Source organism: Diplotaxodon limnothrissa, linkage group LG11, assembly GCF_057381915.1.
Source record: "Diplotaxodon limnothrissa isolate DT_005_m linkage group LG11, D_limnothrissa_male_GT1.1, whole genome shotgun sequence".
NCBI classification, from domain to species: domain Eukaryota; kingdom Metazoa; phylum Chordata; class Actinopteri; order Cichliformes; family Cichlidae; genus Diplotaxodon; species Diplotaxodon limnothrissa.
In genome coordinates this window covers 10,122,747-10,149,070 of record NC_140606.1, presented here as the reverse complement: position 1 = coordinate 10,149,070, position 26,324 = coordinate 10,122,747, and the positions used below count along the sequence as shown (strand labels likewise).

The 26,324-nt window shown below is 42.0% G+C and overlaps 1 protein-coding gene across 2 annotated transcripts in view; it reads left to right on the top strand.

Annotated features, from left to right (window-relative positions):
* Positions 1-26,324, top strand: part of oxr1a (oxidation resistance 1a) — a 72,746-nt gene that overhangs the window by 35,791 nt on the left and 10,631 nt on the right. For both annotated transcript variants that reach the window (XM_085366162.1, XM_085366161.1), the window contains exons 3-8: positions 5,286-5,393; positions 6,996-7,109; positions 17,580-17,732; positions 19,691-19,875; positions 21,222-21,898; positions 24,113-24,278. In XM_085366162.1, the coding sequence (XP_085222288.1) occupies positions 5,286-5,393; positions 6,996-7,109; positions 17,580-17,732; positions 19,691-19,875; positions 21,222-21,898; positions 24,113-24,278 (1,403 nt within the window). The remainder of the gene's footprint in view (positions 1-5,285; positions 5,394-6,995; positions 7,110-17,579; positions 17,733-19,690; positions 19,876-21,221; positions 21,899-24,112; positions 24,279-26,324) is intronic.

Sequence of the window (26,324 nt, the reverse complement as noted above, 5' to 3'; positions counted from 1 at the left end):
TTAATGTTTATCTTCACGTTGTGCCTGCTTATCAGCTAATCAGTTTGTCTTTGGTTGGTACCTTGTAGAAGTCCTGCTGTCTGTGAGTTCGATGCTGTTTGCTCCTGTATTTACTGCCTGTTTGCTGTACAGCTTTCGTTTATCTTAATCTCAATTTTGATTGAATTAAATCTGGCGTGATGAGCAGGGACTGAAAATCTAAAGGTATCCAATAGCATTTTGAAATGTGAAGGATACTTTTCTAATTTGATTTGTTTTTGAGAAAATGAACAAATCAACATTTAATAAAGCTGGATGATTGACTCAGCTCGGCAGACTACTGTATTATTATGTATCTCCCTTTTTGACCCTTCAAGGAAGATGTTTTTGTGGAACAGGGCAGATCTGGATACACAGTTTCATACAAAAATACACTTTTGGATACATATTTCACATGTATAACATACAATTGTCTACATACTTCCTCACTGAAGCTGGTGAAAGATATTATTGTTTTGAATTTAGAATATTATGTTCATAGTAGTGTATAAACACATAGAGAGTGAAAAGAGGTGAGCGAGGAAGAAAGACACAATGAAATTATGGGAAGCCAGCAGCCTAGGCCTATTGCAGCAAAGCCTTGGGAGGGTTCAGGGTCACCTGAGCGATTGCTAACAATAAGCGTTATAGAAGGCTAAAGGAGAGCTTTGCAGGTTTGCATCATCTGTGGTATATTTCCGCTTACAGTGAAACCTGTGACTGTCACCGAGCCAATCCATACTGCACAATGCATTGTGCAGTACTGTTTTGTTGGGTTCCACACATTGGTGATTCAGGAGGACTGCCTTCCAGCAGCGTGACTGACCTGGTTGAGCTGATTAGTTTGTTCCCTTCTAGGTAAGGCAAGGCAAGGCAAGGCAAGTTTATTTGTATAGCACAATTCAACAACAAGGTGATTCAAAGTGCTTTACAGAGACATTAGAAACAAGAACAAATAAAAAGCATGATTTAAAATTGAATAAAACAAGCAAATAAACTAACTAACTAGTTAACAAACAAACAAACAAACAAACAACAGTATATAAAATCAAAACAGATAAAATCAGAACAGGTAGGACAATAAAATCCCAAAGTCTGGGTTAGCACTCAGCATACACTCTCTCAACCCAGATTAGTGTAACCCTGGCTAATTCAGGCTCCACTCCAGCTCTCGTAAGGACAGGACAGACAATAACAGCGATTCAGTAGTTAATTTGTCAGTTTCTGAGATTTCTGACAATTTCTGCGCAGATTTCATTTCGACGCCTCTCCGGCTGTATATTGTTGAGCTTCCAGATATGCTCTCTCACACTCTTTTAATCGCTCAGTAGCGGAGGATGTTCTCACCAGTAAGTGACCAGTATCACAAGGTACATCAGCTCCAAAAGCTAATGAGCTGTGCTATGGACCCCAAACAAGTGACCCAGCAGTGTTACTGTCACTATACGTCTATGATAATTAGCCTTTTGCTAGTCAGCTCTGCAGGATTTCTGCCATCGTTATCTACTTTTCTCAGATGACTTTATTGTCACTTACTCTAATAGGGTCTTTCCGGAGATAGGAGCCCGATATATCAATAGCTTCTTCTTAAGTGGGTGATTCATTGCATCATCAATGAAGTGTCTTTACTGAAACATTTCAATATTTTTAACCAATTGAAATAATCAGAGTAGTTGCAGTCAAGCATGGTGCTGACACTGATGAAAGTTGATTAGTGTTCAATCGACATGCAGCACAAAGAAAACATGTTCAGGATTTTTCTGGGCTCGAAACAGGACAGGGTGACTGAGAGTGAACATGATTTATGTACATGTCATTAGGTAAAGAATGTGTGTAACCTTAATCAGCAAAAGTCAAAGCATTTTCTGTGTTCTTTGAGCATTTGATAAGCAAAAGTAAAGGTGGGAAAATAAATCCTGATAATAAAAAAAACTTGTTAGGTGTATCCAACTAAAATTCGATGGATACAAACATGTTCTATATGATGTAAAACCCATGATGTCCCAGAGCCTTTTACCCAAGGTTGCAAGTCTGTTTATTATATTTCATGTTGTCCTGCACACTTAGACAAATTTATTTCCGTCAGCTGAGGAGCTGCACATGAGTGTATCATACTGATGTCCTATTGCAGTGCAGCAGAATATCCACTTTGCAGTATATTGTATCGCTTCATCTTGTGATATTATTATGTAATACAGTGGCACCAATTTGTGAATGTGCTAAAGAGGGCAGTGTTAGTATTTCATGAAACGCAGTTTTTTTTAGTGGTTTCTAAGTTTGTGTATTTCCTGCTTGTGACGAGCTTCTTCAGATATAACATGCAACTGCCTCACTCGCAGTGGTTCCATGTTACTAATGTTCCAGCTTGTGACTGTCCTCTGTGTGTGTCTCTGCTTGCACATCTGTCTGTCTGTGGAGGAACATCTTCCTGAAAATAGTCTGTCATGTCAGGAATTTGAGGAAGCCTGTCATTCCTCTGTGCTTTTCTAGGAGTGTTTCCATAGATAAGAAGAAGAACAACCGAGTCGGTCCCATGACTGCTGCACTAAAACACACAGTGTCATTATCCTGTCCTAATTATGCACAGTTCAGAGTCAGCCTTGCCTATCTGGTTTTTAAGGGTTCTCTCCCCCGAGCTCACTCTTTTCTTCCACATGCTCTTTCTGCCATGGTTGTCATCCTTATTTGGGAGCTAGAAACTCCCACTGGACATGTTAGACGCTTAACTAGTTCTGACTCTTGGTGCACATCTTTCTTGTGTGGATTTTAACTGGTAGAGACATGCATACGCACCTGTGTCACACTGCAGGATGCTGCAGCTGAGCACAGAGTGCCGCCACAGCAGCACAACAACCTGCATGATGTTGAACATCAAATAACATGAAGCACTGCAGCTTCTTCTGCTTGTTTTTTTCCTGCTTGATATGGTTTCGGATGATTTGTTTAGAAAATAAATAAAAGTTGTTCATATAAAGCAGCTCTTTGAGTCCAGCTCCTCAATTATGAGCACTGGCTGGTAATATTTGATTTACATTCAGTGTGAATATTGTTGAATTTTGAGTTATTGATAACACAAAATATTGTTTTTGGATAACGGCAGAACCATACTTTCTTATATAGCAATTGCACTTTTACACATTTAGCTACCTTGCATCTGAAACAGCCCCAGTCTGCACAGTGCGCACCTGTGCGTCTGTCTGTGACAGTGTTGATGGGATATTAGTTTTGATATGTAACCAATCAGAGACAATAAAACAGTGAATACAGGCTAAAGTAAATCTTTTTTTATTTTGGATCTACTTAAAAAAAAACAAAAAAAAACAAAACAAATCTGAGAAAAAATGCAGCCAAATAACATCTTGACTGCTGTTAACTGCCCCGCAACATAATGTCAGTAATGCTTGTTCTTTCTTGGTGATATTGAGTCGCTGTTGTATGTTGAAAACTAACTCAGGTGCATAATAGCTGATGGCCCGATAGCCTGGAGCCACTAAAAAAAACTATGTTGGGCAAGTTCATTGGCCAGCCACCATCTCATTCAGCTCAGTGAGGGTGTAATGAATCGCAGTAAACTGTCATTAATGTTTGTTTGTTTTTTCCTAGTTCCATCCATCCATTCGCTTCCGCTTATCCTTGTCAGGGTCATTGGGGGGTGCTGGAGCCTATCCCAGCTGTCATAGGGCGAGAGGCAGGGTACACCCTAGACAGGTCGCCAGTCTGTCACAGGGCTAACACACAGACAGGAGACAACCAATCGCACTCACATTCACTCCCGCATTCACACCTATGAGCAATTTACTGTTTCCAATTAGCCTAACCACTGACTGCATGTCTTTGGACTGTGGGAGGAAGCCGGAGTATCACCTTAAAAAAAAGATTTTTTAAAGGCTTGTCATTTTGTTTTGTACACCTGAGTTAAGAGGAAGCTAAAATGAAAGTTGTATGCAGAGGAGCTGCTTGTTAAGTTTGCCATCACCTTTAAATTTGGCAGATTTCTTGTAAAGTTTGCGTCAGGCTGACATTAACCACCCCGTCTCTCTCTCGAGTAGCAATTCCTGTGGCATGTAGCAGCACAGCAGTTTCACTACTATACTTATTTTAAAGCTTTAGGTATTAATTGTTTCTCTGATACAGATTTATGAATATATAAATCTATTAATAAATTATGCTATGTATCTTTGAAATTAAGCTAGCAGTTTTGAAGTCTTGTCGACTACTGACACAGTAATGCTGCAGTCACACTAAGGAAGACAGTGGTTAGAGACCGTGGCACTACCAACATTAATGCAACCATGTGCAATAAACTTCAAAAAGGTTGCTTTAAAGATGGGGGCCAGGTCTGCACCCACTCGCAGTCAGGGGTATCTTCAGAGTGATTTTGGTAACCAAACGCCAGTAAGACTGCTGTATTTGTGTGATAATGCAGCGATTAACTTTCTTACTTTGAGCTTAGTTGAGTAGTCTACATATTTTTTCCAGTATAGTGGACTAGGACAAACACAGTCTTGAGCCTGTTTATCATGTTAATAATGCTTTAGCTGTTTTATTTTTAATTCTTGGGAAAAAAAGGCAGCATTTTTTAAACAGTAGGTTACCACTCTTAACCTTGTGGGGACATTTGAATGAGCAGATCTTAGATGATAAGCTGTGATTATAGTGTTTTCAGGAAGGGGTTTAGTGAACATTAGATTAGAAAACCTACCGTTGGCATCGAGTTTTCGAGTATCTATTAAGTTAAGTGATGGAGAAAATGGAAAAAAAAGATACAATAATTGTTTTTATTCATTGTTGTAGTCTTTGTCTGTGCTAACAAATAAAACTGCTTCTTGTTTTTAAATGAAGAAAACTTGCTACACGAGTGGTTCACAGGGTAACACAAGACTGCTGCTGACATTCGTGTCAGTTCACATTTCTGCTTGCAACACTACATCCCATGGGAATCTATTTCTGGTCAACAGCTGACAGCTTTAATCTGCATAACATCCCATAATCTAACATGCAAAACACAAGCCACATTAAGCCCTTTAAAGAAATCATTTCACAGCTCTTCTCTTCAGATATTCTTTATCCGTCTGTCATCATGTATTGTGCTCCGTGTGTCAGTGTGTACGTATGGGAACGGGTGAATGAGATATGTATAAAAAGCAAGGAGTGCTGTATGAGAGCCCATTTATGCCTTCATGTCTGACATGTGCAGCTGTAAAGAAATGCCCTGAGCCGGAGCAGCAGTGTGATTTTTCTGTCCTCTCTCTTGTTTTGTGGTCCAGGTGGAATCGCGGGACACGTTGAACAGCATTGCGCTCAAGTTTGACACCACACCCAACGAGCTGGTTCAGCTGAACAAGCTGTTCTCCAGAGCAGTGGTGCCTGGCCAGGTGTGGCCCGCCGTGCACGCCTTCACTGATATATTCAGCTGCATCACTTCATCACTGTCCTACAGCAGCCTCACATCCATCCACAGCCACCCACTGACTGTCTGATCTCATAATGACTGTTTTTGACATTTCATAATGCATTTGCAGAGCTGTAAACATTTTCTGAATGTAGCTGGAAAAACTGGAGATTTTAGGGAGCATTACATGCTGCATGTGTTTAGCCCTCTACTTTCTCCCTCCCTGACTCACTAACCCCACATCCCTATTCTCTGTATCCCTCCTTAATTGCCTGCTAATTACAGCATCACTTGTCCCATTAGGATGTAGTTCATTGCAAAAGACCTATTTTGTTTCTATAAAGGAATAATGATACGTCTCCCAGTGACGCTGTAGTTCCGACAACATGACACAAACTACCCATCTTTAGCCTGCTAAACACGCTGCCAGTTTCCACGTCTTTGATGTTTCCTTCCACAGCAATAGAGCCAAATTTGAAATCTGTTTTTTTTTTTTAAACGGGGAAAGTGACAAACATCCAAAATGATATTTTGTCTCTGTATTTCCTGGCTTGAAAATCAAATCCGGTCGAATGGAGATGAGCCACATACGCCAATCCCGCTGGCATCCCACCCTTTCTCTGTCTCTGTCTCTCTGCTCTCGGCAAACAATGCAGAGTTGATCTGCGTCCAAACAGTAGGGTGCTGACAGCACTTATTGAACCTTCGTCTCTACGTCTACTGCTGAGACAGACGCTATACCACAGCAAAAGCAGCTCCATGGTTTTTACCCTGAAGCTTTGTCTAGATTTCAGCTCAAAATCCCTCCCTTGTTGAGACCAAACATTGGAAGAACCTTATATAGACTTACGACTAAATAAAAACCTTAGTGCAAAATGTTTAACACAAAAAACTAACCGTTTTTATTGCAGTGCATAGTGCAGATGTCACTGCAGAGGTAGCACTTCAGCACTTCATTAGAAGAAAGTCTGCCTGCCGGGATTGATTTTTCCTAAAAAAAAATAGTTTGCATGATGATAGAAATCTGCACCTAAATATGGAGCTAAAGCTAAGACACAATTAGCTTGCCTTAACATGATTGGCTGGCCTTAATCCAAAAGTTGCAAAATTTCCCTGTGAACACCTGCAAACGATACTATGTGTCCAACCTCACCAAGTAACCCCAGGTAGCATCTCATCACTAGTAGCTGCTTATTATTATTATCAGTCTCCTTTCTGTATTCTCTAATACGACATACACAAATTTAAAATAACTGGGCGGAATAGAATAAATACAATCTATCAGCATGGACTTCATTTACAATATGTATCTTTTAAACATGAAACCAAACACACATTACATCTGTCTCTGATTGCGAAACACTGACTTACCTTCATGACTGTCACTTTCCCTCCATGTGTTAATTGTGTTATTATCATGAAACTGTTCACTTGATTTCATGTTATTTGCCATGTCACATTTGTTGAGCTGTGTGAGAGATTCTCTACCTGTTGTCTGTGTGTGTGTGCGTGCATGTGTTTGTCTTTGGTGTGAGGTGCACAAATGTAGTGCTTGTGTAAATACAGACGTGGATTGTGTTTGCAGGTTCTGTACGTTCCTGACCCCGAGTACGTCTCCAGTGTCGGAAGCTCCCCTTCCCTCAGTCCCATCAGCCCCTTGTCTCCCACCTCCTCAGAAGCTGATTTAGAGAAGGTGACGGTATGTAGACCACACCTATGACGCACAATATCACATGCTAGGAACATTTTCCTGTACAGGTAACTAGTCTTGTCACGTGTCACTCTGATCGCCTCCCAAAGTGAAGAGTTCACTCTTTCTGTGCTGGCAAACACAGTGAAACAGTGTTAGCCTCTGTGCCTCTGCTGCGTATGTGTGGTATTTTATCATTCTAAGCACTGAAGTTGACATGTGTTACATATATTCGCATTAGCCTGTAATGCGAACTGGAAGGAAAGCCTAAAATTCTCTTATATTTGGCTCTTAAACGGTCCTCATTATCTCAAAAAGTATTTGTAGAGGGCTAGTAAGGGAATTATGTTGATGGGGTTTTTACAAAACTATTAACTGCAGGAGTTTTTTTTCCCCATTGTTCTGAAGTTTTTCAAAGGACGCGCTGACATCAAAGTTTGAGCGATGGAGCTTTTGAATTGAAGCCAAATTTTAAATCTAGCACCTGCACTTCCTGTGGTTACCACATATTGGGCTATATTGTAAAGGTCTTTTTTATTCTTACATCACACCAAATTTTATGTCAGAATTTTAATTAAAAGATGACCAGTTTGCTTTTGCAGCTTTTTCATTGTATCTGAGAGTAAGTACACTGGAAGCGCTAGTTTTAGACCATAAGGTTCCACGTGTGCCCAGTGAGGAATATCATCTGTTTATAAATAAAACATAATGGACCTCAGCTGTGCTGCATAATGATACAACAGTAAGCTTGGACATTTCTGCCCCCTTACAATCACAAGGCAAGTATAACAGAGGCAAACAAATTTCTGTGTTTTTTAATTAATATATGAATCTCACAGCTAGTTGGGGTTTTTTGGAGGTGACAGGAGAATGTTTTAGCTAAAGATAACATTAGGAGCACATTCATCTTTAAAATATTAATTCTACCAGCTACTGAAAAGGCTGAATCATTCATCCATCAACTGAGTCATTGATTTCTTCTATCACAGGTGCATAATTAGCCCTCACAACATGTTCCTGAAAGTATGTCAGCTGTAGTTTTATTACTAATGGGGAGTATGAGATGATTTGAGGGTTTTTTTAGCTGGTATGCGATCCTGCTGGAAGCAATTGTCAGGAGATGGGTACACTGTGGTCATAAAGAGATGGAGAAAGTCTGAGACAATACAGCAACTGCTAAATGATGCTTAGTCGGACCTAAGGGGCCCAGGGTGTGTCAAGAAAATATCCCAACCTCCCTTACCAGCTGGAGGGGTTGTTACAAGGTAGGAAGGCGTGTCTATGCTTTTGTTTTGTTTAAGCAAAGTTCTGGCCCTACCATTCAAATGACTCATCAGACCAGGAAACATTTTTCCAACTGTGTTTTAATCCATCATTTTGTTAGTTCTCTCAGCTCTTTTGTACAGCTTGGTTGTAACAAGTGGGTATTCCTGTTGCCTTCTTATCACCTCGAAGTAGTCTGGCCATTATCTACTTGATCAACAAGACATTTTCACCAAGTGCGCTAGTCTAGATCAGCAGTCTCTGAAATACTCTGAAATACCAACACCCACATCACGTTCAGAGTCATTTGAATCACATTTCTTACTCATTCTGATGCTCAGTTTGAACCTCAGCAGGTCGTCTTGACCATGTCTGCATGCCTAAATGCATTGAGTTGGTGCCATGTGATTGGCTGATTAGTATCAAAGTGTGTGTGTATATTCAGATTTCTTTCAAGAACATCAGAATGGTGCGTGTGTGCTGTACGAATATGGTTCTATTTCTATTCATGTTTGACCTCGTGCAGCTTGTGGTCTTTTTTTTAAGCATGAGGCAGAAATGTGAAATGGGCCAAGCATTTACGCAGGAAAGTGTATGTATGAAAGAGGCTATTAGAAAAATGGTCTCTGAGCTGGTAATTAGTATCCAAGCTGACAGCACTTTTGGTTTGCTTCTCTACTGTAATTGCATCGCACGGGGATCAAGATACATGACATTAATGTGGCTAACTAAGCTAGTTACTAGAGCAAAAGATATCTCTGCAATACCCCTTTAATTCCAGCAGTAGGGATTATTTCTAACATAAAACCATATCTGCATGCTATCGTCTCTCTTGCTTCTTCCTTCTTGCTTCTCGTCTTCACTAGCTGAGCATAAAGCATGTAGAAAAGCTGGAGGTGGGTTTGCGTCTGATGTGACTTCAGGTCTGGTCCAGTCAGCCGTACACATGCCGGCCTCGCAGCTCTCAAGGCCAGCAGTGTGAGCCATCTCCCTCGGGTACTGTGTCTGCAGCATCTGAATGAGCCAATCGTTAAGCACCACTGAACGCTCAGCGGTCCCTTAAGAAATATTACTGTTTGCCGGTCTCCATGGAAACGTCGGTCTTGTTTTGCCGTTTTTGTAAGAGCGTGGATACTGCAGGTCTCTGTCACCAACGCGTTCACTGGCACTCCACTTGAGTTTTGATGCCCTCCCACCACAAACGCTCTCCCTTTGGTCTGCTCTTTCCTCCTGTTGTCCGTTAATTTCTCCATAGTTGCCAAAAGAACACCACCACCCTCCAACCAACCATTTACCACTTATCTTTGTAGGTCATTGCCAGTGAGAACGGGAGCATATTCTGCGGCTCTCGATGGGGGAAGGATCAGAGACATGGGCTGTGACTGCAGAGAAATTAAGCCTTTAAAAGTGATGGCGTGATATTTAGAGTAACTAATGAACGGAGCAGCTCGCTCTCTCCCAGACAAGTGCTAGGCAGCAATTACTCCAGGCAGAGGAAGTGTGCTTGGAAGGCAGAAGGGAGGAAACGTTACCTCACTCAAAGTGTCAACTCAGTGCGTGTGTTTGTCTGTCTGTGAGCAAAAGTACGTGTTTGTATCTGTCAGCTCTGTATCTGCCTGTCTGGATCCTCCAATGCCTTCCACTTCCTGCGTGTGTGTGTGTACTACTGTGTGTCTGTGGGTGGGTTAGTTGGTAGTTATATAGAAGGATGTGGCATCCAGGTGCCGTTTGGAAGGAAGGACCTTAATAACCCCCCACCCCTCCCTCCGCTTCTAAATCCCCAGCATCTTTTAATTACGAGCCTATTTTGGTGCTCGGCACGCGTGTCTCAATGAGGATATTATCTAAATGAATGGTTGTGGGAGGTTTATAGTAATGGCAGTGCGAGCAGCAAATAGCTGGTATAACCCTGATGAAGATGAGTGCCCTGCAGAGAAACTACTTTCCGATTTTTCTCTTTGAGATCATGATATGAAAAGGAGTCAGATATGGCACGAGATGTTTAAAAAGCCAATTAGATGTTCAAAATAGCCTCAAAATATTAAGGCCCTGTTAAAGTTCTTTGCCTGCAGAGTGTTATGCATTCATATTGAAGTTATGTATATTTTGGGAATGCTGAGTTTACATAAGCCCTCAAAATCACACGCAGCGATAAGCCAGAACATGTAGATGTTGGGAAAAGATCTACATGTATGTAGATCTTTTCCCAACATCTACATGTTCTGGCTTAATAAGCTGTTGGTGCTTAACGTGATATCAAACTAGCTTCTGCGTGCTAAGTCTCAAACTCTATGAAGCTTTTGAGCTTCACCGGTGCTGTCTGACATCGTGGCTGTGACGTTATCATCTTTAAGGTTGTTAAAATTGCTAGGTGGAACCCCAACACGTTATTAGTTTAAGTTAGCTGGTGGTGTGCTGTTTAATGATGGTGCTCGTCTATGCTTTAAATTCCCCCACAGAGGGTGAGATAAAAGTACAGTACTCGGATATCTAGACTGCTTAGTGTTCCTAGTTTTGTCCTGTCTGATACTGAAGCGAATACTCTTCATTTTCCATTATAGGAAAGCAGAGGAGAAAAGAGTGGCTATTTATAGCAGGTGTCACATCAAAAGTCTATAGAGTATCTACAGCGAAATGTGAATCAGTCATACGCTTTAATGGACTTGTTTAACAACAGCGCCCATGCTTCAGTGAGCGAGCTAAAAGTTTTTACCATGCAGTTAGATTGTTTAGTGTTTCTCTGACGGAGCTAAAGGCCAGATCAGTCAGCACTGAAGAGTCTTCATGCTCTTGGTTTGCCTGCTGGCCTGCTGGTACTGGCAACAGAAAGTAACACATCTTGCAGGCATGGATCGTTGGCTGGCTGTCTGACTGGGTGTGTTCGTGTGCATGCATGTGTATGCAAGCTTGCATGTGTGCACGGTTAGCTGGCTGACTATGTGACTGGCGGTCTTACTGTCGATGGATTATTTGGCAGCCAACGGTTCATTGGCATAGTTGCTCTCTGGTCATCTGTGTGGGCAGGCGTGCTTTCTTTATCCTTTCCAGACCTTCCTCGTGCTCATACTGACACACGCACACACTTATTCACCCTGGTGGTGGAGCTACTACTGTGACCTTCTCTGTGTCTTCCTCTTTTGGCAACAGTTTTACCTCCCGCCTTCCTTCCTTCCTCTCTTGTACTTTGACGTGATCTAAAATTAGTCTTTCAATCTCTGAAAACCCAGCACCGTCTACACCTGCTGTATTTTAGCACCAATCTTAAGATTAACTTTAAAAAAAGGATCTTATGCTGGTAGATTCATTATATCAGCTCAGCAAGGACTGTAGTACTAGATAGTACAAACAACAGTACACATTGTACTTGAGGATTTCTGGTTTCAGGCAACTATTGTGTGCTCTCTCTTGCAGAACCCACCCATGCCCACACGGTGGAGCTGTGGAATGATTTTCTTTTGCTTGCACCATGTGTCACTGTCAAGGTCATAGCCGTGTGGCACCTGCAGGCTTCCTTCCTCTGCATGTGGATGAGTGTTCATCAATACAGCCTCTGTCTTTGTTGTCTCACAGTGGCCTGTGTTGAGACCATTTCTATGACAGCCACAGCCTCTTGTTGTTGTTTTTTCTATTTGTGGGCGAAAAGAGAAATACTGGTTTGAGACTAAAAGGAAATTGATTTGTGAACCCACCACACCTGTCATCTAACACAGCTACATTCATCTCCTGTCCCCAGCATCGCTGTCACCTTCCTGCAGAGGAGATTTACCACCCTCCGTCCACCTCCCTGAAACCCTCAGATGAGCTCTTGGTAGCAACATCAGGCCTTCTTTAGCAACACTTTCTCCTTTTCTTTCCTGTATATTCAGTTCAACACTCCTCCCTGTTTTGCCTTTCCGCTGCCCTCAGATGTTACTCACAGTCTAAGAATCTGGTCACTTCAGGACACCAGCACACCAAATACAGTCAAATAAAGTCTGTTTGTCTTCTTAATAGGCTTCCTCGCTGAGGTTGTCTGAGTTCTCCCTTTTTCTCCCTTGCTGTCTGTTGCCTTGCCGTACTGTTCTGGTAAAAAGCCGACGGTTAATATGGGCTGCAATAAGGAGGCAGGTGAGGTTAGTATCCCCTCACCTGCTAAAAAATATTGGATGCCTTAGAGGCCAGTGAAAAATATATCCTGGTCATATATTAGAGAATAGAAAGCAGAAAAGCAATATTGACTACAGTTATGTGAGGTAAAAGTGTACTGATCTGTCAGCTGCACTTCTTAGCAAGTTCAATCAGCTTCTACCTCAGTGTTTATTTGAAATGAGTAACCTGAAAATGCAACTTGAACTTGCCTAAAAGAAAAAAGTGATGGATCGTTTTAAAATATATATCCACATATTAAACTGTAACATCTGAACATTTACTAGGAACAGAATAGTAATCTGTTTAAATGAAATGATACCCATATTTAGCCTGAAGTAGTGCTTGAAAGTGCTTGAAACAGCCATATATCTGGAAACAGTTGAAATAGTTAGCTATAAATATGAGGCAAATTGTTTAAAAGCTAAATTTAATTGATAAACTGATGAAATTGTTTGCTAATTTTCTCAGCACAACATTTCATTTATGTTGAGATCTGAATTTTGACTGGACGATTTCAACACCTTAGTACTTTCAGTGTCTCTGTTTCCTGGTGTGCTTGGTATCCTGCTGCATGATCTAATTTTTGCCAATCGTTATTTGTCAGACAGATGGCCCCATATTTGACTCTAAAATTTGGTATACAGAGAAGTTAATGGTCATTTCACTGACTGCAAGGTTCCCAGGTCCTGTGGATGCAAAACGCCCAAGTCTTCACCCCTCCTGGTGTGAGGTGTTTGTACTGATATGCTGTGTTTGGTTTATGCCAAATGTTGTGCTGTGCATTTGGACCAAGCACCAACAAAGCATCAACTTTGTCCTAAAATCTTGTGGATTGTTCAGATCTAACTTTGTAAGTTGTGCTGCCATGTTCTTTTTTTAAAGAAAAGAAACGTTCTCGCAACCCTTCGTTACTTATTCAGTCATTTTCTAATTGTACTGTCATGAGTTTTAACATTTAACGCTAACTGAGGCTTGTAGAGTCTCACGTGTAGCTCTCATGTAGCTCCCTGCACGGTCTGACAATGAGGTGAATTTCACTGGGAACACTCCTGCAAAGATTGGCAGCTGTCTTGAATTTTTTTCCACTTGTGAAAATCTTTTTTTCTGTAGAATGATGAACTTTAAATTTCCTTGGAAATGGGCATTGCTCTCTTGCTCTCTTTCCTCCTTGGTATTGTGTTAACACATACCTAAATGCTCCTGACCAGCAAACTGCTAAAACATCTGCTTTTATAGAGGTGCATGCACTTCCTGATGATCAGTTAAGTAGATTTAATAAGCAGCCCCCAGGTGGTATCCTCTTATTTCCTGTGTGTGTATTTATTTTTTAAGGACACTGTTTTTCCCCAATAACTGCAAATAATATTATATGACTAGTTATCGGGTTGAATTTCACTGTAAATACAGTATCTGTGGTGGTTACAATTATGTCATGAACGAGTGCATTTTACAAATTAAGAGGTGCTATCACAAGTTTTGTTTATAAGGAAGCAGACAGCTGGAGGTGGGGTGTTGGAGCGAGAAGGCGGAACATGCAGCCAGTAGCAGCATGCTGCAGGAAGGAATGAGCAGTGCAGGTAGTCGTGGAGGAACCACAGGGAAGAAAGGAGAAGTTGGCAGTTTGGTTAGATGTGATCAAACATGATTGGATGCTTGGATCACATGATCGTTTCCCGATGTTTAATCACTGTACAGACTTGTAGGAAAGGAGAGAAAAAAAGTCCTGCTTACTTTTAAGGACACATCCTCACACCAGCAACAGCAAGCAACTATTTACTGTTTTATTGCATTTATGATATTTATATGTATTTGCTTGCTTGTTGTTCACCTCAAATGAGTAAACATTTCTCAAATTAGCACAAAAGCTTAATTATCTGTCCTCATATTGCCTGGTGAGCAACTGGTCTCAGCTGTTGGACAGCGAGCATGCCTTCTCATTCCTCAGTCTCATGTGGACTGTGTGGGATGTGCGATGGGTGTTAATTTTGTTACCGACACATAACACCCCTTTTTGAGACATGCCAGAGTTAATGACGGGCTATGCGAGACTGTTTGTTTTACGCATTTCTGTGTAGGAGGACATGTTTTGACATCTGCATCTGCTCATTTTAGCCCAGGTGTGCACCACATGTACGCTCAGGTGTGTTCTAGTTGGTCTATTTTAGTGGAAATGCCTCCTACTCTTTTCATATTTAACCTTGAAACAGGAAGGCCAGATTGAATGAGTCACTAGGAAGTGACTTGCGTGGAAAGTGGAGCGATGAAGTGCAGTTGTGTAGGTGTAGGTGTGTTGAGTTGAAGTGGATGACAAGCTGGTTAAATTCCCACACGTTTCCTTCATTTCAACAGCTGCGCTTCAGATCTTAAATTCCACAACAGAAGCTCCCGCAGATCGGAGAATCCGATTTATTTGCTGTTTTGATGTCGTTTTTTCATTTTCAGCTCCGACCTCTACTGTTTATGTCTCTTTTAAAATTTTTCAGTCCCTCTCATCCTCTCCTCTTTCAGAGATGCTTGTTTTGGCTGTAACAGATTGGCCGGCCCCCTCAGCCGTCCCCTGGCTGCCAGTGTCTGGGCTGCTTGTGTTGGTGTGGGTCAGTAGCTGCAGGCTGTTTGTCGACTGCACTGGGAGACGGAGAGGTGTGGGGGTGGATGTCAGGAGGACAGCAGACAGTTGTTCCAGGCCCGGGTTCTCTCTTCTTCTAAGCTCTTCACTTCGCTGCTACTGTAGCTCTTCATCGCTCTTCACTTCGCCACCGGCTCTAAACGCCCTCCCCTCGTGGTCAAAATCCTCCAATCGCGCCCCTCATTGCCTTCAGCATTCTTTACCTCATCGCCTTTTTATTTCTCCACAGCAGCTACTGTGTCCACTGCTTCTGCTGCTGTTTTCTGCCCAGCTCAGACAGTCCTTCCTGCAGACAATGATATGGGGTTAATCAGACTAACAGTTGTCCCTGTGGACTCACGCCGGTTACTCTCTCCCCATGGCTCGGTCATTGCATGGCAACAGGCAGCTGGTAGACTCACCAATCCCACCTCACCTCGTGTTTCCGGCCGAACACACACGCCATCTGTGGTGGTTTGCATTAACCATGGTGTAAATAAAGAACACTAATAAAATTGCCTTAGAATGTATATGTCGTTGTACTACATAAAGGACCAATGTAGCTGAGACATAACTGAAATTCCTTCTTGGTTGCGTGCCATCTGGCAGGCTCCAGAATAATGTGCGGTTATGAGGAAAATATATTTATTTAATTACGTCCGCACGTCTGCAAATGCTTCATTAATGTATTGCTCCGCGTGTCTGCTGGTTAGCATTAAAGCCCTGTCTTTACCTTTATACATTTTATCCCTTTTTATTACAGTTGGGGCTGGATGCAGGAGGCGGGTATATGTTGAAATACATGCTTGGTGTCTTGTTTTTCTGAGACTTGGTAACTTCAGTTTGCTTTCCACTCCACAGACAACCACTTTCTACTTCTCGTAGACTCTTTTACACATGAACTGCCTCGGCTTAATTGCACGAGTAAAGAAGCTGCTGTGGAGAAGGTGATGGGTATTGGAGTCATTTATGGATTACTAAACAAGACTACTGTGCACAGCCTGCACACAGCCCTGGACTAAACTTCTGTATTGGCTGACATTTAGCTTTTTACATTTTACTTTAATGAAATGAATGAATGAATCAAAGGATGCTGAGATACATAGAATCACTCTGAATGGATGCAAAACTACTTATGAGAGATAAAGATGTGCAAAAGTACTACACACAGGAATGAGAAAGATGACAGAGCGCTCAAAGATCACTGCAAACAGGCACAAAGAGACAGCCTAGAAATGCTAAATTGTCAAGAAGCTCAAAACACAGCTGCTCCTTTCTAGTAAAGGTGAAAGGCCTACTGTCTGATAATCACTTCATGACTGTACAATATTAAGAGCTGAATGCTGATTTTATTTCATGTGAAGGGTATTTTTAAGTTTTTGCCATCTATTTATAAATAAAATAAGAGCCTCTCTTTGCTCTCTTTAAAACTGCGCCCCACTGTACAAAAGTAACCATCACTCTTAACTCAAGGGCATGTTAGTCTTTAATAAAAATTACACTAACTAAACATCAGGTTGTGTGTAATTAAAGCTCTAGTCTCGTATTGATGTTTTTTAAATAATTATTACCCCGTGTGATGTGAAGGCACACAGGAGGTGCTTTCATTTGACTCATCGCTGGGTTTCTTTTAACCTGATTGTCCCGCTGTGCAGAAAATATCCGTTTATATATAGATAATACATTTAGGGACTCAAACACATTAGTTTGATGAAATGAAGCACAGATTAGTTACACCATGTATTTCCAAGTGAAGCGAGCTATGCTTGTTCTTCATTTATGGTCTCCTTGGTTGAAACCTATTTAGAGATTTGGACAACATGATTACAGTCCTGATGAAAGAGACCGTATTCATGTATACCAGTCCAAGCTTTATATAAAAGATTGGCGACGCCACCATGATGTCAACTACAAATATCTGGATTTTTAAGCCTCAGCGTTGTCATTTTGGCCATCACCAGGTTTTGGTTTTGGGTTTTTTTAGGCTGGAATCAAAGGTGACCGTATATGGACAAGAGAGTGGAGTGTTAATTTATCGACTAACTTGTGCCACACAGGGGCATGCATGTCTGCTATGTAGTGCTTAGTAACTCATAAAAACCACCAATTTCATAGTCTGTACCACACAGCAGATCATTTCACTAATAGTCTTCAAAAGGCAGCAAAGAGTCAAGAGGTCCAGTTAAGCAGATTAGCTGAGGTGAAGGCTAGCAGACAGCAGTCAGCTACAGCACCTTGTATTGGCACATCTACCAACTGAAGAGGCCACACCCCTATTTTTAAGTCTTAGCACATTTTAAACAGATACAACTCTGCTTATAAAGTGGAAAACAATCAATAGAGGACAACACCTTTTTTTGCTAATCTGGTCCCAGGTCTTTGCGCTAAGCCCGAAGAGTTCTGCTTTAAGGTCACATTATAATCAGAGAAGCAGTCTAACGCATGATATTTCCCCTCTGTGCCACCACCCATCTTTCCTTTAGGACTCTGATGGCCCTCCCAAACCAGAAGCCATTCACCCTCCAGTGTTTTCAGCCCTGCGCCAGTCCAGAGTGGTGTCATCCACGTCCGAGGAGGAAGAAGCCCTCACAGAGAAGTTCCTCAAGATCAACTGCAAGTACATCACTGATGGCAAGGTGAGCTATGAATATAAAGAGCAGTGCATCCATTTAAAAGTGTTCACAACTTCACAATTGCTGACAGCAAAAGTATAAGTAGGAAGCGAGAGGTCTGAAGTGGGTGTGCTGGCGAGAAGTTAAATTTGCAAGCTGCCAGATGCAGGAGGTCAGTACTTCAGAAAGAAAATAGCAGAAGATGTCAAAAGTATCAGACGAGTTTAAAGAAAATGATGTTCAGTGAAGTTGTTGTTAATCACCACCATTGTATAGTTACTCAGTGCAAGGGTCAAGTGCTTTTTTTAAGAGTTCAAGCCAACAATTGAGAATTATACAAGAACTAAGCAAAGAAAATATCAAATCCTTCCCTTGAACATACCAGAATCAAATAAATGTGCAATTCTGTCTGTGAGTCATTGTGTCCATTTTAATATTCTTTTGCTCTTCTAGTTGCTTTTGCTGTGCCCTTCTTAACAACCTCAGCAACATCAGAGTCATTACACCAAAATGTGTTTGCATTTACTTACATTTTCCCTGGTTGTTTCCATTATGATTATTATTATTATTGTTATTATTTCCAACATAAAAAAACAGATGAATTGTAATAAAAGCACATAAAAAAGTATAGAAAATACTGATGATGTGGGCACATGTGTGGGCAGATATGAATAACCCTGTGGAGCAGCACATTAGGCCAAGTGTCTCTCCTGCTCACTGTAGTTTAATTCAGCTGATAATGGCTAATGTTGCTCAGAAGGTCTATAAGCAGGGAGTTTGCGGCTCCTTGAAGGGCTGTAAACTGTGTTCTCTAAATTCAAGCTCTTAAAAGGTCTCCAGTACGGTTAAATAGTGTGTTTATGTCTTCTTTGTCTTCTGGGGCCGGGATTACGAAGCAAGTTCCACATACCCAGAATATCTTTTCATTATCTGTGCTCACTTACCCCTAACATCAGCAATCAGGCTAAGCAGCCACATGCAAGGTTGTTATCAAGAGAGAAAACTGCAACATTAGAAAAATATAAAGAGGTTAAACACACAACACAGGCTAAATGCTTAAGAGACATTTGAGTGGAAAAGTGCAAGCCACTATTTAAGGCTATTTAAAGCTAGGAAGAAAAGCTGACAACACTGAAGATCTGACTATGATTACAACTGACTATTCTGTCAATTATTGTGTTTTATACTGTGTAAGACAGCCTTTCGGTATTCACCTGCATCTCTGGTGGTTTTAAAATGTGTAAAAAAAAAAGTGCATTCAACATGATCAAGGTTTAGCTGTTCTCTTTTAGGTTTATATCACTGTATGAAGGCTTATAGGGCAAAAACGCTTTAACATTGCATCAGGGAAAAGCATAAAACTTGTTGACAGTCTCTAGAAACTATAGAGGGGTCTTCCAGGTCAGGTGATGATTGGTCAGCAGGTGGTACCTTTGTAAAATGTGATTGGGTATGCAGGTATGCAGCACCGTGGCTCATCTAGAAGTAACGTTACTAAAGCCCAAATCCTGCCTCACATTCCAGGCCCCTGCTCTAAATGTGATGGAGGCAAATTTAATTAGTGTTTGCAGTTCTTCTGACTAAATTGAGCTGTGATATTAGTGTGAATAAAAACAACTGAACAGCAGGGAAGAAAAATTTCACCTTTAAGAACACCCACACCCCCTGGTCAGTAGTATGAAATACACACAGCCTGTCACACACACATAGATCCATTGTATCGAACTGCAGCTGATTCACTCCCAGGTACCAAATGAAAGCACTGAAGTGGTCAGCGCTGGCAGTCAATAATTCTACTTGATTTAGGACATTTGTGGTCTAAAATGGATTCGGCCTCTGGTTGTTTGTATTGCAGAGTGCTTTTTGATTATCTTTCATGCTGGATAACATGCTAAGTGCTTCCTTTGATGTATAAAAAAAGGGTGTGATGGATCTCCTCACCCACCCCTCTTTTTTCCCTTTATTTTCTGTGTTGCTTTCAGGGCGCAGTTAGTGGGGTGTTGCTGGTGACGCCCAACAACATTATGTTCGACCCTCACCGCATGGACCCCCTGGTACAGGCCCACGGGTGCGAGGAGTACGGCATCATGTGTCCCCTGGAGGAGGTGCAGTCTGCTGCCATCTGCAAGGAGATCACTGACCCCAAGATCAGAGAGACCGTCCCTGAGTAAGAGAAAACACAGACGTACAGTATGCGCAGGCTGTGCTGTACTAGAAGCTGACTTGTGGACTACAGATGTCATTATTTAAAGCATATGCAGCCATAAATGCCTCTAACTCTGATTTCCTCCTACATAAATCCCTGTTCATTTACTCTGAGTTAATATCTTCCACACGTCCGTCTCTTACTTTCACCCTGACAGAAATGCAGCAGCCTCGCTGTAATCAATGTTTTTTCCTCTGCTGCACCCATAGTCAGATTGCATCAGCAGCCAACCGACAATTCCTTTCCCCTACACGCCAAAATAAAAAGGAAACGGCAATTACAGCGGGGTTAATGAAGTGTGCCTTTGCCCTCCTACATTGTGATTGCTCACCTCTCAGTGCAGGGAGGAAGCAGCCACTTCAAACGATTCACTTGTGTTTCCTCCCACAGATTAATCTGTTTTGGGTTTTTTTCTTTACTTTGGTTGTTTAGTGTTGCTGAAGTTAAGTGATAAATATTTTGCAGCGTTATGAGCCCTGATGAGCTATTCTCCCACCCTGAACACCACGCTTCCTCTGGTGGTAGCAGGGTCTGGGCAAAGCTGTATTTAGTTGGTTGATTGTTGCCCGTGGAGCAGTTATAATGCTGGCAAATGGCTGGTTTTTCTGCCAGACCCAGCTGTTTCTCAGCTGTGGCCTGCCGCCTCTGTCTCCTCTCCCTCTGCCCCTCTCTACTACACAGCTGAGCAACAAGTGCCTGCAGGATGGGTTTCTGCACACTGTGCTGGTTACGCTGCACACAAGTGTTTCTTGTTTGCGCTTGACCTCTCCAAAAAGGAGACACAGAACTTTTTTTTTATTTGTACCAATTTATTTATTCAGGATATGGCTAATGATTAACCAAGGGTCTCTTTGGGAATTTTCATGACACAAATATGGTGAACAAAATCAGTTTAATGATGGGAGATCGCATCATAATTTACTATCCAGTTGAGTTCAATCTCATTCATTAGTACATTACAACCTATAACAACAAGAGCAGTTATAGGAAACCTGTTGCTGAATTTACTAATATGGTGTGTGAATATTAGATTTCAGTGAGATTTTATTTGGGAAACACATCAAATTGTAGATTCACTTTAAGTAATCGTTGATCAAGAAGTGGCTAAAGGACACAAACTTTAGAAACACTGACCAAAAAGACGCAGCAGAAGTTGACATTCCTTAGCCTGGGTCTCCAAAACACTTGAAATGCCACCCGTATTTCAAACGTAATGGCCCCAGTCTGTCAAACAGGATTTGTGTAAAGATTTGATCCCTCTGTGGATTGCATGCTGAACTTTGTGATGTTCTGCTTAATGTTTCTAGTGACCTGGAGCCCCTGCCTGCAGAGAGACATCCGTCACAGCAGAAGGAACCAGACCAGCGCCTGAAGGAGCCCGGGACCAATGACAGCGGCAGCACAGCCCCACGCAGCACAGAGGGCTCGTTCTCCGAAGACGTCTTCACCGAGACAGAGCTGTCCCCCATTCGGGAGGAGGAGCAGGCATCCAGTGAGGATCTGCGCTTAGACAAATCGTCTGGCGCTTCCACAGAGTCTGTGCAAACCATCACCCAGGTGGAGGCTGCCAGCTCCCAGACCGCAGGCAGTGCCCGTGGCTCGGCCAGCCAGCCGGAAGAACCTACTGTGTCGAAAGCAGAGAACAATCCATCAGAAACTGCCACAGAGAACGATAACCAGTCCCCAATGGGATCCAAGCAACACAGCGTAGAGAAGCCACCAAGCACACCCACTACCACCAATAACACCACCACCAGCAGCACCACTAGCCAGGCCCAGGGTCCCAGCAGCAGCAACTCTCGCCCAGGGTCCCAAAGCTCAGCCACCACTGGTGCCACAGAAACCACCTCTGTCTCAGCCAGTCCACAGGTGGATGCCAACCAGGGTGCAGATGCCTCCCAAACAGACACTATGCAACAAGGCAAGGAGGAGAAGGAGGATGCAGAGCAGACGCAAAGGGACGGTGTGCAGAACTCTGCAGAGGGTAAACACACATGCTGACTTACAGTCAGGAAACGAATCATTTCTACCTGAGGCTGCAGCTGCAAGACATTTCAGACCATGAATCTGGCCTCATGTTGTCTTTTAGCTGCACCTCTGCATCCACGTTTTTTTAACACTATCAAAATGAGTTTGTCTGCTCAATACCTGCCTCTGAATCGCTTCTCTCGTGTTAGTTCCTGATAACCTTTCCGTTTCTGCTCTGCCTCACTGCTAGTAATTGGAATATAAAGACGAAGGGAAATGGCATCGTCTCTGCTGGTATCAGCTTGGTGGAGCTTTCCAGGCTTTATGGGGCTTTATTCAGCTCTTTGATCTCTGGCTCTGGCTTGGTCCGGGCCACTCCTCCTTGGCGATAAGCTAAAGCCTATCAAACGGCACAATGCCACAAACACACCTGCCCCCTCAAAGGGGAAACACAGTGACGATTAAACCCCAACATCAAAACACCTTCTGAGATGGCATTCACAGAGGCGTTATTCATTTTCACCTCCTTCTCTAGTTTTTCTTTCACATTCATTTAGACAAACTCCACAAGGAGGAATCAATATGATTGTGTTCAGTGGCATGATAAAAGCATAATACAATAGGTTACTAATGTTCTGACAATGTCAAACATCAAAAATACCTTTTGGTAACTTATAAAAAGCATCTGTCAAAAAGAAAGAAAAAAAAAAGCTTTAATGATACTTGCAATTTTATACATTTTCTTAAGTTTAGGTTTTCATATTTTGTAAGTAGCTAGTGCCATAACTGAGCTAAAATTCCAGGGCCATTGTTCCCTACATTCAAGTCTCCCCACACCAAACAAAATATCTCTTTCTGTGGCCACAAATGCCAGAGAAATAATAAAGTGCAACACAAAACAGCCTTGAAGAAGTGAAATACGTAACATTCCTACCCACTTAGTTTTTCCAATGCTGCATGACCTTCCAGGCAGCCGCTGCTTTCCATTTGTTTCATTATGGTATCCTCGCCTTCAAAAGCAAACAAAATGTTGCTTTTATTTAACGTTATTGTCTAGAGTGCGGGCAGCTCAACAGGAGCCACTGTAATGCAACAACTCACGACTACACATCATTGTTTTTAAAGCGTCTGCGCTGGCTTATGCTTTCGCTTTCGAGTTCAATTTTGAGACAGCTTGCAAATGTAGTGCTCGACTTTCTGTAACTTTTTATAAAGGAAGCTGAGGGTTCACTGTGATGGATTACCTTGCTGCAGCAATATGTCAGTCGGGAAATACATTAAGCGCTCAAGAGATCCTCGGAAAAAATCATCTGTGATTTGGAAAATGGATTGTAAAATGTAGACAATTATCAGTTGAAAAACTGCAGCAGCAGTCTCGTTATCCGACAGTGGCCTCGAGTCTGTCTCTATCACTGACTCACATGTGTCCACATAACCCACTCTGGCTGAACACGTACTTGTGATTCCGAGCAGATTTCTCTCCCCGAGAGGAAGGCGGACGAGACAGTGGGAGAAAGATTTACCATTTTCTCCCTGGCAATTATTGTCGCACACAGAGCTGAGCTGCAGAAGCAGTTCTAATTCCCGGGCATCTCAGCAGGGCTGCCCTTTTATTCTGTGTGCATTAGCACAGCCCACACAAGTGACAGCAGCGGCTACCAAAACAAGCAGATTCAAATCAAATTAATGCATTTGAAAAATGTATCTTTATTTTCTGTCATCATTTCCCAGTTACATACTGTCCGATCGGGAGCACGTACCATATGACTGCCGTGGTGATATTACACTGGCCCTTTTCATTGGGCTAGCAGGGCTGTGGCCTCATAATAGGCCAATGATAATGCACCATGAGCAGAAGCCCAGTGTCACTATCAATTATAGTGTGCCACTCTATTTATTTCTGTCATCTGCTATGTTTCTGCCACAAAATCACTAATGCCAGCTGAAGTAACCAGTAAATAAAAGACAGAAAACTAGGTCACATAAATAAGGCCATTAATAAAAAGAGTGTGCGACTTTGTTAGGCAGCTGTATTTTGTTGTAAGATGTCATTGGATACAGAATATTTAACTAAGCCTAACTGACCTGACTCTAACTCTTGCTAACACATTTCTTTTCAGCTTGATCCATTTAAAACTCAAGTAAAGAATGAGAGCTAGGGTAGAATAAACAGTCATTTAGCCACGCTAAGATATGTATGCTATGACCATGTGATCAATCCCTTGTCCAGGTACAGGGTCGGCTGAGAGGCGGAAGCATCGTTCTCACAAGTTCTTGTGTCTGCGAGTGGGGAAGCCTATGAAGAAGACATTTGTTTCCAACGCCAGCGCCTCCATGCAGCAGTACGCCCAGCTGGGAAAGAAGCATGAGTACTGGTTCGCTGTGCCGCAGGAAAGGTCAGTATCTCTGCTACACCTCCTGCTACTGCTTAGCACAGTGTGTTTCAGTGCAAGTTTATGAGGTTTATAGTAATCAAAATAACAGGTTTTAAAACCGTACAGCTAATACTGAAGTATCTGAGATAGAAACAATGTAAAGTGAGCCTTTATGATCCTTTTATATCCCTAACAAACAACAATAGCTCAGCCACCTAACCTCCACTGCCTTTAATATTTGAAACCAATCAAACATGCTTTCAGTGTCAGATCCAACTCCCACTGTGGCTTGTGCCCGTTTCCCTTTGCCACCTGTGCTAGACAGCAAGATGATTTATTATTTATTCACTCTGCAGGGAAACGCAGGGGCACACACGCGACTGATTGTCTTATTTCTTTCCAAAAGCCCATGATTTGTGTTCTCAGAATACCCATGAATGTGTTCATGAACTTTTCCTGACCCGAAATCTGTAATGTTTCACGTCAGCTGAAAATAGCCTCGGCTTGTTGATGAGTTTTTCCAAGATCAGTGTGGATGTACAGTTCCTGCCAAGTCAGCAGTAGTCGTAATTACATTAGAGCGGTTCACACTGAAAGGCGACATATCACAAGAAACTGTGTGCTTCCAGTCCAATTCCTTGTAATTGGTTTATTTGGCGTGTTAATCCCAATTGAACTAATAGTTTCATTTAATAAGTCAATTTTCTTTAAAATGTAAAAAAAAAGGGTCATTTTTTTTGACAGACTGGACTGCAGAGTCGCTGGTTTGTGGATACTTTAGGACTCCTTTTAAAAGTAAGGAGACAAAAATGCTGCACAGAGCTACTTCTGCTCTTAGTATTTTTCTATAGTTTTACTGCAGCATCGTGGCACTCATCCAGGCTGCTAATCACATTTGAGTCAGATAAACAGGCCTGTCTCTTTTATTTAGTCATGGTACCATAATCATGGCCTCATCATGCAATGTGTTGAGTGTCTTGAGTGCAGAAACTTCCCTGCCATCATTGTTCGTTCTGAACTTGTAAAATCTTGTCCGTTAAAGCCCTGTTTTGTTTTGTTTTTTTAATGCTTAGCTACACTATTCCCCACCTGATAGCAACAAGTTTGCTGTGATGCTCGTTACTTTCATGATTAATCGCCCAGGGATATGGCAGATTCAAAGCTAGTATTAAAATACATGCCACTTACTAATTTTTGAAACCAGGCTAAGGTGTTGCTGTGTTCTTCATTAACAACAATAGCTGCCAACTGTGCTTTTCATTATACACTGCTAGTCTCTTTGTAGTTTGACCCAGATGTGCTGCGACCTGGATGATGTGTCTTTAAGTGTTTTTGCATAGCTGTTGGTAGAAAAGGAGGGTACTGAATGAACCATACACAACTATAGCACTGAATAGAGCCCAACAGCGTGTCTCTGTCACAGCTCTTTCTCTATACCAACCCGAGCAGTGCACAACAAAGGCTGTGTCCTGTTTTTGTTTGCAACTTCTTCATGTGTTATTTGATATTTTCAGTTGTTTGCATGGTTGACATCGAGCGATTTCCTCTTCTGTCTCCAACATGAGAGGGGAGGGGGCACAATGGTTGCCACATTGTTGAGAGACTGACCACTGATGTCTCTACTTAAAGCTGCTCTGTCTATGTAGAGTGGACGAGTGTCACTGCATGTAAAGTGAAAGATGAAAAACTTTGCAACTTCTGCAGGTTCTCTTATCTTTTTGATTTGTTTTGCTTTCCTTTATTTTGGCACGTGTAACTTTAGTCTTTTGGTTCAATCATATGGCTTACATTGATCTCTTAAAAAAGCACCCCACCCACTCCGATAAATCTGCTCCATACTACCTGCCCTACATGGTAGAATGGCAAAGACACCAACTAACCGGATTCTTAGCAGCTAAGAATCCAGTCGTCTTCTCCAAGAGATGGTGGCCACTTAAAAAAAAAAAAAAAAAGGACGTCAGATAAGTTCTAGTGTAGCACGGTTCCCATAATATGAAAGTAAGTAGCTGTTAGCAAACACATTTGCCATATAGGATAATAATATGTGAATGTTGTGTTGACTGTCTC